Here is a 13,482-nt window from a genome sequence, read left to right on the forward strand (position 1 = left end):
CCCCCGCCCCACGGCCTCCAGCAGCCCCAGCACCCGCGGGAACTGGCCCAGGCTCCGCCCCCGCACCACGTGCCACGCCCCCGCCAGCGCCACCCGCAGGGACGCGCCGGGGCTGGGGGCGGCAGGGGGCGGGGTCACTGCGGGGGCTCCGCCCACCCCGGCGGGCAGAGCCCGCCCCCAGACCTGGAGACACGCCCCCACGCAGACCCGCCCCCGAAACCCCGCCCCCTGCTTCGTAGTCCCGCCCACCCCCTCGAGCCCCGCCCCCTTCCAGGCCCCGCCCACCAGCTCGGCCACGCCCCCAACCCGAAAAGCACCGCCGCCCCCAAAATCCCGCCCCGCCCCGCCCCGCTCGCTCTCCTCCCTCCGTCCCCGCGCCGCTCACCTGACGTCACTTCCGCCCATCTTGCGTGGGGCGGGTTCGTCACTTCCGGGAGCCGGGGGGGGGGGGGGGGGGGGGGCCACGCGGCGGCACCGGCGGCACCGGGACGCCGGCGTCGGCTCCGCGTGGCCGCCGCGGCGGAAGTGACGTCAGCGCGCCGGCGAGCCGCCCTCTCAAAGCCTGGCCCCGCCCCGCCCTCGGCCGCCGCCGCGACCAATCGACACGCGCTCTCCCCGCCCCCTTGTGTCGTCACTTCCCCCCGCTCTTCCCCGCCTCTTCCCGCCCCCCCCCCCCCCGCGCGCGCGGCACCGCCCCCCTCCGCCGTGACGTCATGGAGCCCTGGTTTCATCACGGAGCTTTATTGATGACGTGGAGAGAGGAGGTCAGGGAAGGGTGGGGGTGACGTCACGTGGGGGGGAGAGGCTCGATGACGTCATTGGGGCAATTTGGGGCGAGAGAGGGGAAAGGGGGGCACCGGCAGGGCGCTCCCAGTGCTCCCAGTGACCCCCAAACCTGCTCCCAGTGCTCCCACTACAGCCCAAACCCAGTCCCAGTGCTCCAGGTAACCCCTCCCAGTCCTCCCAGTGACCCCCACACCTGCTCCCAGCGCTCCCACTACAGCCCAATCCCACTCCCAGTGCTCCCAGTCTCCCCTCCACATCCTCCCAGCATTCCCCATAACCCCCAAACCTGCTCCCAGTGCCCCCAGTCCCCCTCCCAGCGCTCCCGCTACCCCCTCCACGCCCTCCCAGTGCTCCCAGTCGAGCCCAAATGTGCCCCCGCTACCCCCTCCACGCCCTCCCAGTGCTCCCAGTCGAGCCCAAACGTGGCCCCAGCGCTCCCAGTCATCCTCCCAGTGCCCCCGCTACCCCCTCCACGCCCTCCCAGTGCTCCCAGTCGAGCCCAAACGTGGCCCCAGCGCTCCCAGTCATCCTCCCAGTGCCCCCGCTACCGCCTCCACGCCCTCCCAGTGCTCCCAGTCGAGCCCAAACGTGGCCCCAGCGCTCCCAGTCATCCTCCCAGTGCCCCCAGTCCCCTCCCAGCGCCCCCGCTACCCCCTCCACGCCCTCCCAGTGCTCCCAGTCGAGCCCAAACGTGGCCCCAGCGCTCCCAGTCATCCTCCCAGTGCCCCCGCTACCCCCTCCACGCCCTCCCAGTGCTCCCAGTCGAGCCCAAATGTGGCCCCAGCGCTCCCGGTCATCCTCCCAGTGCCCCCAGTCCCCCTCCCAGCGCCCCCGCTACCCCCTCCACGCCCTCCCAGTGCTCCCAGTCGAGCCCAAACGTGGCCCCAGCGCTCCCAGTCCCCCTCCCAGCGCCCCCGCTACCCCCTCCACGCCCTCCCAGTGCTCCCAGTCGAGCCCAAACGTGGCCCCAGCGCTCCCAGTCATCCTCCCAGTGCCCCCAGTCCCCCTCCCAGCACCCCCGCTACCCCCTCCACGCCCTCCCAGTGCTCCCAGTCGAGCCCAAATGTGCCCCCGCTACCCCCTCCACGCCCTCCCAGTGCTCCCAGTCGAGCCCAAACGTGGCCCCAGCGCTCCCAGTCATCCTCCCAGTGCCCCCGCTACCCCCTCCACGCCCTCCCAGTGCTCCCAGTCGAGCCCAAACGTGGCCCCAGCGCTCCCAGTCATCCTCCCAGTGCCCCCGCTACCCCCTCCATGCCCTCCCAGTGCTCCCAGTCGAGCCCAAACGTGGCCCCAGCGCTCCCAGTCATCCTCCCAGTGCCCCTAGTCCCCCTCCCAGCGCCCCCGCTACCCCCTCCACGCCCTCCCAGTGCTCCCAGTCGAGCCCAAACGTGGCCCCAGCGCTCCCGGTCATCCTCCCAGCGCCCCCAGTCCCCCCTCCACGCCTTCCCAGCGCCCCCCCATCACCCCCCGGTGCTCCCGGCGGGGGGGGGGCGCTCGGCGGCGGGCGCGTCGCGGGCGCCGGGGGGGGCTCCCGGCGCTCCCGGCGCTCCCAGCAGGGGCGGGAGCGACGTCGAGCTGGAGGACGCCGTGGAGGGGCCCGAGCTGGGGACTCTCCAGCGCCGCCACCAGCCGCCGGCGCCCCGGGCGCAGCGGGAGCACGGCCTGGCGCAGCCGCACCGTCTGCCCCGCCCCCACCGACCTGGCGAGGGGTCGCGGGGTCACGCGGGGTCACGGGGGGGACACACACACGCGACCCCCCCCCGACCCCCGCGTCGTCTCTTGAGAGCGGGCGGTCCCGTCTCCCGGTCCCTGGGTGCCCCCGCTTTGGCCAACTGGGACACCCCCCCCCCAAATTCCTGGGAATCCTCCCCCCGAATTCCTGGGACCCTCCCAAATTCCTGGGACCCCCAAATTCCTGGGTCTCTCTCCAAATTCCTGGGACCCTCCCCAAATTCCTGGGACCCCCAAATTCCTGGGACCCCCAAATTTCTGGGTCTCTCTCCAAATTCCTGGGACCCTCCCCGAATTCCTGGGTCCCTCCCCGAATTCCTGGGACCCCCAAATTCCTGGGACCCCCAAATTCCTGGGTCTCTCTCCAAATTCCTGGGACCCTCCCTGAATTCCTGGGTCCCTCCCTGAATTCCTGGGACCCCCAAATTCCTGGGACCCCCAAATTTCTGGGTCTCTCTCCAAATTTGTGGGACCCTCCCTGAATTCCTGGGTCCATCCTGAATTTCTGGGACACCCCACCCCTGAATTCCCAGGAATCCTCCCCCTGAATTCCTGAGACCCTCCCCAAATTCCTGGGTCTCTCCCCAAATTCCTGGGACCCTCCTGAATTCCTGGGATCCCCAAATTCCTGGGACCCCCAAATTCCTGGGTCTCTCTCCAAATTCCTGGGACCGTCCCCGAATTCCTGGGTCCATCCTGAATTTCTGGGACACGCCCCCCCCGAATTCCCAGGAATCCTCCCCCCGAATTCCTGGGACCCTCCCCAAATTCCTGGGTCTCTCTTCAAATTCCTGGGTCCCTCCCAAATTCCTGGGACCTTTCCGAATTCCTGGGTCCCCCCCCGAACTCCTGGGTCTCTCCCCAGATTCCTGGGACCCTCCCTGAATTCCTGGAACCCTCCCAAATTCCTGGGACCTTTCCGAATTCCTGGGTCCCCCCTGAATTCCTGAGACCCTCCTGAATTCCTGGCACCCCCAAATTCCTGGGACCCTTCCAAATTCCTGGGACCCTTCCAAATTCCTGGGACCCCCCAAAACTCCTGGGTCTCTCCCCAAATTCCTGGGACCCTCCTGAATTCCTGGGTCCCCCCTGAATTCCTGTTTCCCTCCCTGAATTCCTGGGACCCCCCAAATTCCTGGGTCTCTCCCCAAATTCCTGGGACCCTCCTGAATTCCTGGGTCCCCCCTGAATTCCCGGTTCCCTCCCTGTATTCCTGCCCTTCCCCAAATTCCTGGCCTCCCCCCGGATTCCAGGATCCTCACCCCATCTGGAAGGGCTTTGGGCAGGAAATCCCGGCTCCCTCCATCCGTAGGGTGGCTCCGCTCAGAGTCTCCGGCAGCGGATTCTGGAAAACCACCTGGATCGGGGTCTCCTGCCCCACCACCGCTGGGGCCAGCAGCTGCCGAGAGAGAGAACCCAGACGTCGGCGAGGGGAATCCGGGCGGGACGCGTCCCGGCAGCCGGGGACCCGAGGGAACGCGACACGTTCCGGGAATCCGGCCGTACCGTCAGGGTGAGCTCGGGCGCGTGCAGCCGGACCCGCAGTTCCTTGGCCACCACTTGCCCCGTTTCCTCCACGACTCCGGCCGCCGTCAGCTTCAGCGCGTCCTGGTCGCCGACGTGGGGTCCGTACTCGGCGTAGGTCACCGTCATCGTCACCGTCTCCTCTGCTTTGGGAAAGGGCGGGACCCGCGGGTGGGGCGTGACGTCAGAGACGCCGGCACCCGGACCGGGACCGTCACCGGCGGGACGCGCGGCGTCGCCATCTCACCCTGCCCCGGCGGCACGGCGCGCCGGTGTTGCTCTTGCCGGAAAGGGGCTCCGGAGACCCCGGTGTAGCGCACGGCGCAGAGGGACAGGCGGAGGCGGAGCGTCCGAGGCTCCGCCCCTTCGTTGCGGGCCACCGCCCGCAGCTCCAGCTCCGCCCCGGCCACCGCCGGCCCCGCCCCTACCGTCACCGTCACCTCCCCGGACGACGGGGTCCCCCGGTTGCGGGGGCGGGAGCCGTGGGAGGTGGCGGTGGAGACGGCGTGGCGCTCCTCCTCCGAGCCTGCGGGGGGGGGGGCGGAGGTCAAGGGTCGAGGGGGCGGAGGTTGAAGTTAGGCCGCGGGGTCGTTGGGTCAAAGGTCATGGGGTGGGGGGGGGGCGCAGGGGTCGGCGGTCGTGGGTTGGGTTGTTGGGTCTCAGGTCAACGGGTCAAGGGTTACGGGGTCTTGGGGTCAAGGGGTGTTGGGTTTGGGGGTCAAAGGGCACAGGTCGGGGTTGGGGGCGAGGGTCAGGGGTCTCGGGTCAACAGGCCAAGGGTTGCGGGGTCAAGGGGTCAATATTTGGGGTTGAGAACGACGAGGTCAAGGGTTGTGGGGTCACGGTCACGGCAACGTGGGTCTCGGGTCAACGGGTCAAGGGTTATGGGGCCAAGGGCCAATGGGTTGTAGGCCTCGGGGGTCAAAGGGCACAGGTTATGGGGTCGGGGGGCCAAGGGTCGGGGTCTCGGGTCAACAGGTCGAGGGTCGTGGGTCAACGGGCCAAGGATCAGCCCTCGGGGCTCAGGGCGAGCGATGACGGGGTCAAGGGTAGTTGGGTCGGGGGGGGTCAAGGGGCGCCGGGGGGCGGGGCCTCACCCTCGGGGTGCTTGTACTGGTGGGTGATGTCCAATCGGGCGCCGGATCCCGGCCCCAGGGTGCTGATGCGGCGCCCGATGGCGCCTTCCTCCACGTGCACCACCGCGAAGGAGCCGTTGGGCTGCCGCTGCCAGTAGACCTTGTCGCTGTTCACCTGAGGACACGCCCCCCCTCATTAGAATAGGCCACGCCCGCCCGCGCGGAGCCACGCCCGTTCGGGGGGGCATAAGCCCCGCCCCCTACCTCGGCGAAGACGAATGGCGTGTCGTACTTGAGGTAGACCTCGCCGTTCTTCACCGCCGTCACCGAGCACGGCCCGCAGCAGAACAGCCCTGGCGGGGGGGCGTTTACCAGTATAAACCGGTATGGACCAGTATAAACCAGTAAGGACCAGTAGGGGCCGTCCTGAGCCACCGAGCGGCTCTGCCCTCTCCCGCTGGCCGCAAACCGGCACGCCCGGGCTTCCTCCCAGTGCCTCCCGGTATAGACCAGTATAAACCAGTACCGCTGCTGGTCTCCTGGGGGGTGGCGTCGACGATCTGCCACCCGTCGTAGCCATCGGGGAGGTCGGGGCGCTTCATCCAGCAGTCGTTCCACACGTGGAAGTTCCTGCGCGGCCCAGTATAAACCAGTATGGACCGGCACAGACCCACGTGCAGGGCCGTAGACCAGTACATACCAATTTAAACCAGTACGCACCAGAATGGCCGAGGACGAGCCTCCCGGCTCCTACCTCGGCTGTTCTCGCCTCCCGCTCCCCCCCCCCCCCAGCCCCCAAACCACCTCCTGGCACCCTCTTCCAGTGACTCCTGTCCCAAACCAGTATAAACCAGTATAAACCAGTATAAAGCGGTACCAGACGGAGTCGGTGTTGAGGCGCTCCAGGGGCCGCATGTTCTCGTCGAAGTAGATGTCGGTGGTGAGGGAGACGTCGGTGTCGTGGGCCGAGTTGTAGTTGGTGACGGTGCGGGTGGGGAGGCCCAGGCACCGCAGCACTGGGGGCACCAGTACAAACCAGTACAAACCGTTATCAAAGCCTCTCGCTCGGGGTTGACTTGTCTCCCTGTGGGGGGTTCCCATCTGCCTTCCAGTGGCTCCTGGGGTACCCCAGACCCCCTCCCAGCACAAACCAGTCTCTAACTGGGTTAAACCAGTATAAACCAGTACCAAAAACACAACTTAGGCTTCGCTTTTCCCCATACTAGAGGCTCCAGCCTGCCGTCGCGCGCCTCCCAGGAGCTCCCCAAGCACCCCAGAGCACCTCCCAGTATAAACCTGCGTCAGACCAGTATCGACCAGTACAGACCAGTAGGAAATTTGGCACCTTACGCCCAACTTCCCTCCCTTACAGCGACCCCATCCACTTTCTAGCGGCTCCTGGAGGCGTCCAGCCCTTCCCAACCCCCTCCCCAGTCTACGCCAGGGCCGGACCAGTCTGGACCAGTCTGAACCAGTTCGGGGAGGGGGGGGATGACGCACCGGTGGTCATGACGCCGGCAAAGACCCAGCACTGGCCGTAGCGGACGGGGGCACCGCTGCCGTGGTAGGCGCGGAGGATGTCGACGGAACCGGCCCACGCCGAGGGGTTGGTGCCCTGGGCGTAGTCCCCCGTCCAGTTGCCCACCAGCACCCCGTTATCATCCAGCGAGTTCACCTGGGGCACCCCGAAACGTCGGGCGGGGAGGGGGGAACTCCTCCTCCCCCCCCACCCGCACCCCCAAAAAACGGAGAACCCGGGAACCCCCCCCCGAGATGTTTCAAAAAGCCTTTGGAACCCCCAAAACGCCATCGGAACCCCCAAAACGCCATCGAACCCCCAAAACGCCATCGGAACCCCCGAAATGCCATCGGAACCCCCAAAACGCCATCGGAAACCTCAAAACGCCATCAGAACCCCCAAAACGCCATCAGAACCCCCAAAACGCCATTGGAACCCCCAAAACGCCATCGGAACCCCCAAAACGCCATCGGAACCCCCAAAACGCCATCGGAACCCCCAAAACGCCATCGGAACCCCCAAGGAAAACCTGCAGGTAACACCGAAAATCAACAGAGCCCCCCAAAACTCCCAAAGTCATGGGATGCCACCCCCCCAAACCCCACCGAGACCCCCCAAAATGTCATCAGAACCCACCAAGAGCTCAAAGAACCCCCCAAAACCCCATGGAGATGCCCCAAAACCCAACGGCACCCCCCCAAGTCATCGGAACGCCCCCCCAAAACCCTAACGATCTCCCCCCAAAGTCATCAGAACCCAGAAAAGCCTTGAATGACCTCAAAAGCACCGTAGCAATCCACCCAACCCCCCCAAATCTCATCAGAACCCCCCAAAAAGTCCAAAGAACCCCCAAACCCCATTGACACCCCCCAAACGTAACCAGAACCCCCCCAAAACCCAAAGAAACCCCCAAACCCCATAGAGTCACCCCAAAACCCCACAGTGGCCCCCCCCAGAACTCCGTATTTTCCCCCAAGCCCCCTTAGAGCAGCACAAAACCTGCACAACTCACCCCCAGCCCCCCATAATTCACCCCCAACCCCCCCCAATTCACCCCCAAACCCCCCAGGGGACCCCAAAAACCCCACACGCCCCCCCAAAACCCCATGGTGGTCCCCCAAAGCCCCTATTCCACCTGAAAACGCACGATCTCCCTCCCCCAACGCCACGTTTTCCCCCCCAAACCCCCTTCGAGCGCCCCAAAGCCCCCATAACTCTCCCCCCCCAAATCCTATAAGTCACCTCAAACCTTCCCGCTTCACCCCAAATCCCCCCCAATTCACCCCAAAAACCCACCATGGCGGAGACGACGCGGGACACGATGATGGGGTCCCCCCGGGCGCTGTGGGGCATCCCCCGGCGGTCCAGGATGTACAGGCACGCCTCCAGCACCCCTGCGTCAAACTGGGGACCCCCCCCCCCAAAATCACGGGTGTCCCCAAATCCCTCGAAACCATCCCAAAAATCCCCCCCCCCCAACCCCTCTCAAATCCAAAAAGCGGTTTCAGGGTCCCCCCATGTTGTTACGGGGATCCCTTAGAATTTTGAAACACCCCCCTTGGTGGTTTTGGGGACCCCCATGACGATTTTAGGGACCCCCCATAGCGTTTCGGGTATCCCCCAATTTTTAGTGTCCCCTGTTTTAGGATATCCACCGATTTTGGGGTGCCCACTGCATTTTAATGCCCCCCCCATTTCCCACACGGATTTCAGGATCTCCCCAATTTGGGGGGGTGGGGTGGGGAACTCTCCCATTTTTGGGGGTACCTGCCCATAGTTCCAGGAGCGCTCGGCGATCTGGTCCTCGGTGCCGTAGAAGATGCGCCCCGTCTCGTTAAGGACGTACTCGTTAAGGTCGCTCGTTTTCTCCATGTAGACATTATCGTCTGGGGGGGGGGGGGGGGCGCCCCAAAATCAGGGTCGTGTTCTCAAATTCCCCCTGAGCCCCCCCCTCCCCTTGAGCCCCCCAACTGCCAAATTGAGATTGGGGAGTCCTGAAACCGCCAAATTGAGACTGGGGAGCCCCGAAACAGCCAAATTGAGACTGGGGAGCCCCGAAACCGCCAAATCTCACCTCGGGGAGCCCCGAAACCACTGAATTTGGGAGTCCCCAAATTGCCCAAACTCAGGGTTTTTTGCCCCAAAACGGGGCTGGCTCACCAGGGCACCAGGGGTTGAAGAGGAGGAAGAAGTCGTTGGCGTCGTCGAAGGGAGCCGCGTACTCCCCCACCCCAGTGCGGGTCTTGATGCTGAGGCGGTAGCGGCCAATGGGAGCATTGGGCGGGGCCGTGAGGCAGATGTTGAGGGCGGGGCCTCCCGGAGGGTCCGCCCCCTCCTCTAGCTCCTCTTCCTCAGCTGTCCAACCGGTGGCCGAGGTTTCGCCCAACGGGATGAGGACGTGGGTCCCCTTCGCCACCTGTGGGTTGGGGCCTGCGGGCGACATCATCCCCCCCACCCCCCGGGGCGTGAGGTCATCACCTGGGCGGGTGAGGTCATCACCTGGGCAGGCGAGGTCACCCCGCCCTGGGCAATGCCATCGCGCCCCTTGGTGGGGGGGGGGGGGGGGCGAGGCCGAGGGCATGGCAGCCTGGGTGATGTCAGCGCCCCTCCTGAGTGACATCATCACGTCCCGGGCGATGGCGCCACGCCCCTACTGCATCATACAGTTGCCCCCCCCCCCCACCAGCCCCCATCACTCCCCCGCCCCCCCATTTTGACCCCCCCCCCCCCCCGCACCGAGGGTGAGCTCCACGCAGAGGCTGTCGCCGTCGGGGTCGAAGGGCCGGGGCAGGAGGACGCGCAGGTCGAAGGGTTGCCCCCGCCGCACCACCAGGCGGGGGGAGGCGAATTCGGAGGTGTGGTGAGCGATCCGATTGGCCGACGAGCCCACCACCAACCCCCGGGGGGCCAATAAACCTGGAGGAGGGAGGGGAGAGGCAGGCGGTGAAAACCCCGCGCGAATCCCACCTCTGGAACCCCCGAAACGGCCCCAAAAACCCCACCGGGGGGGCTTGAAACTGTCATTTAGCCCTGTAGACCTGGAAATGGCCCCAAATGGGCAGTTTGGCCCCAAAACAGGAACAGGGGGATAAAGCAGGGGGGAATGCTGGGAGGGGGGACCCCAAACCCCCTAAATTTCTTGGGGGGGGGGCATGAAACCCTTAAAAGCAGCTTGGGGCGGGGGGTCCTTGAAACTACCTTTTCTTCCCCGTGATAGCCTGGCCATAGCCCTGAACTGGTACTTTTTCTCCACTAATGGGGACAGTGGGAGAGGAAGGAGGGGGGCGAAGGGGAGGAACACGCCCCCACCTCCTCTTCTGCCTGGGGGGAGCCCCGAAACTGCCCTTTTCCCTCACCGGGGAGCCCCAAACCCACCCTTTTTCCTCCACGGGGAGCCCTGAAACCGCTGTTTTCCCTCCCCGGGGAGCCCTGAAACCACCCTTTTCCCTCCCTGGGGAGCCCCGAAACCGCCCTTTTTCCTCCCCGGGGAGCCCCAAACCCGCCCTTTTCCCTCCCTGGGGAGTCCTGAAACCACGCTTTTCCCTCCCCGGGGAGCCCTGAAACCGCCCTTTTCCCTCCCTGGGGAGCCCCAAAACCGCCCTTTTCTCTCCCTGGGGAGTCCCGAAAACCACCCTTTTCCCTCCCCGGGGAGCCCCGAAACTGCCGTTTTCCTCCCCGCGGAGCCCCGAAACTGCCCTTTTCCCTCCCCGGGGAGCCCCGAAACTGCCCTTTTCCCTCCCCAGGGAGACCCGAAACCGCCGTTTTCCTCCCCGCCGAGCCCCGAAACCGCCGTTTTCCCCCCCGAGGAGCCCCAAAACCGCCGCCGTTCGCCCCCCCCGGCCCCAGCACTGACCGGGCCGCAGGGGCTGGGGGGGGCGGCACCCCGGGACCTCGCCGGGGGGGGGGCTCCCAGTCCTCGGTTCCTCGCCGGCAACAGCCGCAGCAGCCGCAGCAGCCGCCCAGGCGACGCCAGAAGCCCCGGCGGGGGCGGGGGGCGGGCGCGGGGTCCCCCCCCCCGCAGGCGGAAGCTGGCGGCCGCCCAGCGGCCCGCGTCCAGGCGGGGGTCGGCGTCCGGCATCGCCTGCGGGGCACCAGTGAGACCAGTTTGGACCGGTACGGACCGCCGGAAGCTGGTAGGAACCGGCGCGGGTCGCTACAGAGCAGTAAGACCTCCTGGAACAGCCCCTTAATGCCGCCGAACCCTTCCCAGTATGGCCAGTAAGGTCAATATGGACCAGTACGGTTCATTAGAGACCAGCACGGACCCGTAAAGACCAGCATGGACCGGTAGAAGAGACAGAAAACCAGTAGGAACCAGCACAAACGGGTAAGACCTTCCAGAATGGCCCGTTAATGCCTTCAAACTCTTCCCAGTACGACCAGTAAGACCAGGATGGACCAGTACCATTCATTGAAAACCAATACAGAGCAGTGCAGTTCTTCAAAGACCAGTACGGACTGGTGAAGAGCCACGCAAAGCATTACAAGACAGTAAATGCCAGTACGGACCACTGCGGGCCAGTAATACCTTCCATGGGCCATTAAAGCCTCCAGACCCCTCCCAGTATGACCAGTAAGACTGGGATGGACCGGTGTAAGGTCATACAAACAAATAAGGACCATTATAAGCCATTAGAAACCAGTAGGAACCACAATGAACCGCCACACAGCAGTAAGAGCTCCTAGAATGACTGACTGAAGCCATCAAGCCCTTCCCAGTATGGCCCAGGTCCCCCAGTCCCTCCCAGTATGGCCCAGTAACCCCTCCCAGGCTCCCAGTATGGCCCAGTTCCCCCCCAGTCCTTCCCAGTACAGACCCACAACCTCTCCCAGGCTCCCAGTACAGCCCAGTAATGTCCTAGTTCCCCCCCAGCACAGCCCAGACCACCCTCTCAGGGTCCCAGTATGGACCAGTTCCCTCCCAGTCCGTCCCAGTGCCCCGCCCGAGCCTGACGCCAGAAGGACCCAGGCATCCAGGCCTGCCTCAGCAGCTCCCCCCCCAAACTGCCTCCTCCCCCGCCGCGGCAGGGACCAAGGCGTCCGGGAGTGCTCCCAGCCCGACCAGTTCCCCCAGTCTGCCCAGTTCCCCCCTTCCTGTGCTCCCACTGCTTCCAGTAGCCCCCCCAAGTGCTCCCAGCAACCCCCCAGCACTCCCAATAAGCCCAGTTACCCCCTCCCAGTACTCTTGGTAACCACAGTGCTCCCACTTAGCCCGTCCCCCTGCTCCCAGTAACCCCAATGCTTCTAGTTACACCTCTAGTGCTTCCAGCAGCCCCAGTAACCCCCTCCCAGTGCTCCCAGTAAACCCTTTGCCATCATTTCAGTAACCCCTTCCCAGTGCTCCCAGTGACCCCCTCTGTGTCCTCCTGCTAAGTCTACTAACTCCTTCCAGTGCTCCCAGTTTGCCCAGTACCCTCCTCCCAATGCTCCCAGTAGCTCCAGTTATCGCTTCCCAGTGCTCCCAGCAACTCTCCAGTCCTCCCGGTAACCCCCCCGGGTCCTCCCAGTCTTCCCAGTAACCCTACTAACCTCTCCCAGTGCTCCCAGTTTACCGAATAACCCCCTCCCAGTGCTCCCAGTTTACCCAGTAACCCCCTCCTTGGCCTCCCACTCCTCCCAGTTTGCCCAGTTACCCCTTCCACCCATCCTAGTGCCCTCCGATCCCCTCTCCCAGTCATCCCAATGCCCCCCAGTACCTCCCAGTGGCTCCCAGCACTCCCAATGCCCCGCACTCACTGGTGCCGGTAAATCAGGGAAAGGGGTGTGACCTTGGGAGGAAGGGGCGGGGCTCATACAGACCACGCCCCCTTATTGCCCCACACTTTGGGGGGAGGGGTGTCCAAACAGGGGGGGAACCAGTTGTCCGGGCACGTCCTCTGCCCCTGCGAGGATCACTATGTGGCAGGGGGGCTATGGGGTGGGGCAATGGCTCACTATGTGGCAGGGGGGGCTATGGGGTGGGGCAATAGATCACTATGTGGCAGGGGGGCTATGGGGTGGGGCAATAGATCACTATGTGGCAGGGGGGCTATGGGGAGGGGCAATAGATCACTATGTGGCGGGGGGGCTATGGGGAGGGCCAATGGCTCACTATGTGGCAGGGGGGGCTATGGGGAGGGCCAATGGCTCACTATGTGGCAGGGGGCCTATGGGGTGGGGCAATAGATCACTATGTGGCAGGGGGGCTATGGGGAGGGCCAATGGCTCACTATGTGGCAGGGGGGCTATGGGGAGGGCCAATGGCTCACTATGTGGCAGGGGGGCTATGGGGAGGGCCAATGGCTCACTATGTGGCAGGGGGGGTCCCATGGAACGGCGCGAAGGCTCACTATGTGGCAGGTGGCTCCCTGGGGTGGGGCAGCGGCTCACTATTTGGCACGGGGACCCCACGGGGCAGGGAGTTGGGGTCACCAGCAGGTGAACTATGGGGCAGGGCTGCAGGCTCACTATTTAGCAAGGGGGCCCCCCCGGCTCTCTATTTGGCAAAGGCGGGGGGGGGCGCGCTTCAGGGCAGGGCGGGCTCACTTTTTGGCAGGGCCGCCGTGGGGCTGGGCAGGGCGGGGGGTGACGCAACCGCTCCTGGGGCGGGGGGCAGACGAACGGGTCCTGCCGCTGCCCCGCCCCGCTGCTGAGGTTCCCAGCCCCCCCCCCCCCAAAAAAAAAAAAAGGGAGGGGTCCGGACGCCCGTGACCGCGGTTTTGGGGTGCCCAGGACGTGCCTGGACGCCGGGTCCCCGCCCGGCGATGGCGCAAGCGGGCGGTGGTTTGGGGTTTGGCCTCGATGAAGCAACTGGTGCGGGGTGGGGGAACTGGAAAGGACTGGGAGAGCCGGACGCCTGGGTCCCCG

General features: G+C 65.4%; 1 protein-coding gene across 1 annotated transcript; it reads right to left on the reverse strand.

The window, feature by feature from the left end:
* Positions 1 to 1,836: 1,836 nt before the first annotated feature.
* TGM1 (transglutaminase 1) lies at positions 1,837 to 12,636 on the reverse strand. Its single transcript, XM_030005985.2, has 15 exons — positions 12,333 to 12,636; positions 10,490 to 10,717; positions 9,373 to 9,552; positions 8,797 to 9,066; positions 8,404 to 8,522; positions 7,933 to 8,040; positions 6,618 to 6,792; positions 5,995 to 6,133; positions 5,644 to 5,747; positions 5,382 to 5,470; positions 5,139 to 5,292; positions 4,289 to 4,567; positions 4,024 to 4,184; positions 3,780 to 3,916; positions 1,837 to 2,485 (listed from the first exon to the last, which is right to left on the reverse strand). The coding sequence occupies exons 1-15, from the start codon at positions 12,427 to 12,429 to the stop codon at positions 2,194 to 2,196; spliced, it is 2,532 nt and encodes an 843-aa protein (XP_029861845.1). The 5' UTR covers positions 12,430 to 12,636; the 3' UTR covers positions 1,837 to 2,193.
* Between the last annotated feature and the right edge of the window lie 846 nt (positions 12,637 to 13,482).

Source organism: Aquila chrysaetos (assembly GCF_900496995.4).
Source record: "Aquila chrysaetos chrysaetos chromosome W unlocalized genomic scaffold, bAquChr1.4 W_unloc_5, whole genome shotgun sequence".
Taxonomy (NCBI): domain Eukaryota; kingdom Metazoa; phylum Chordata; class Aves; order Accipitriformes; family Accipitridae; genus Aquila; species Aquila chrysaetos.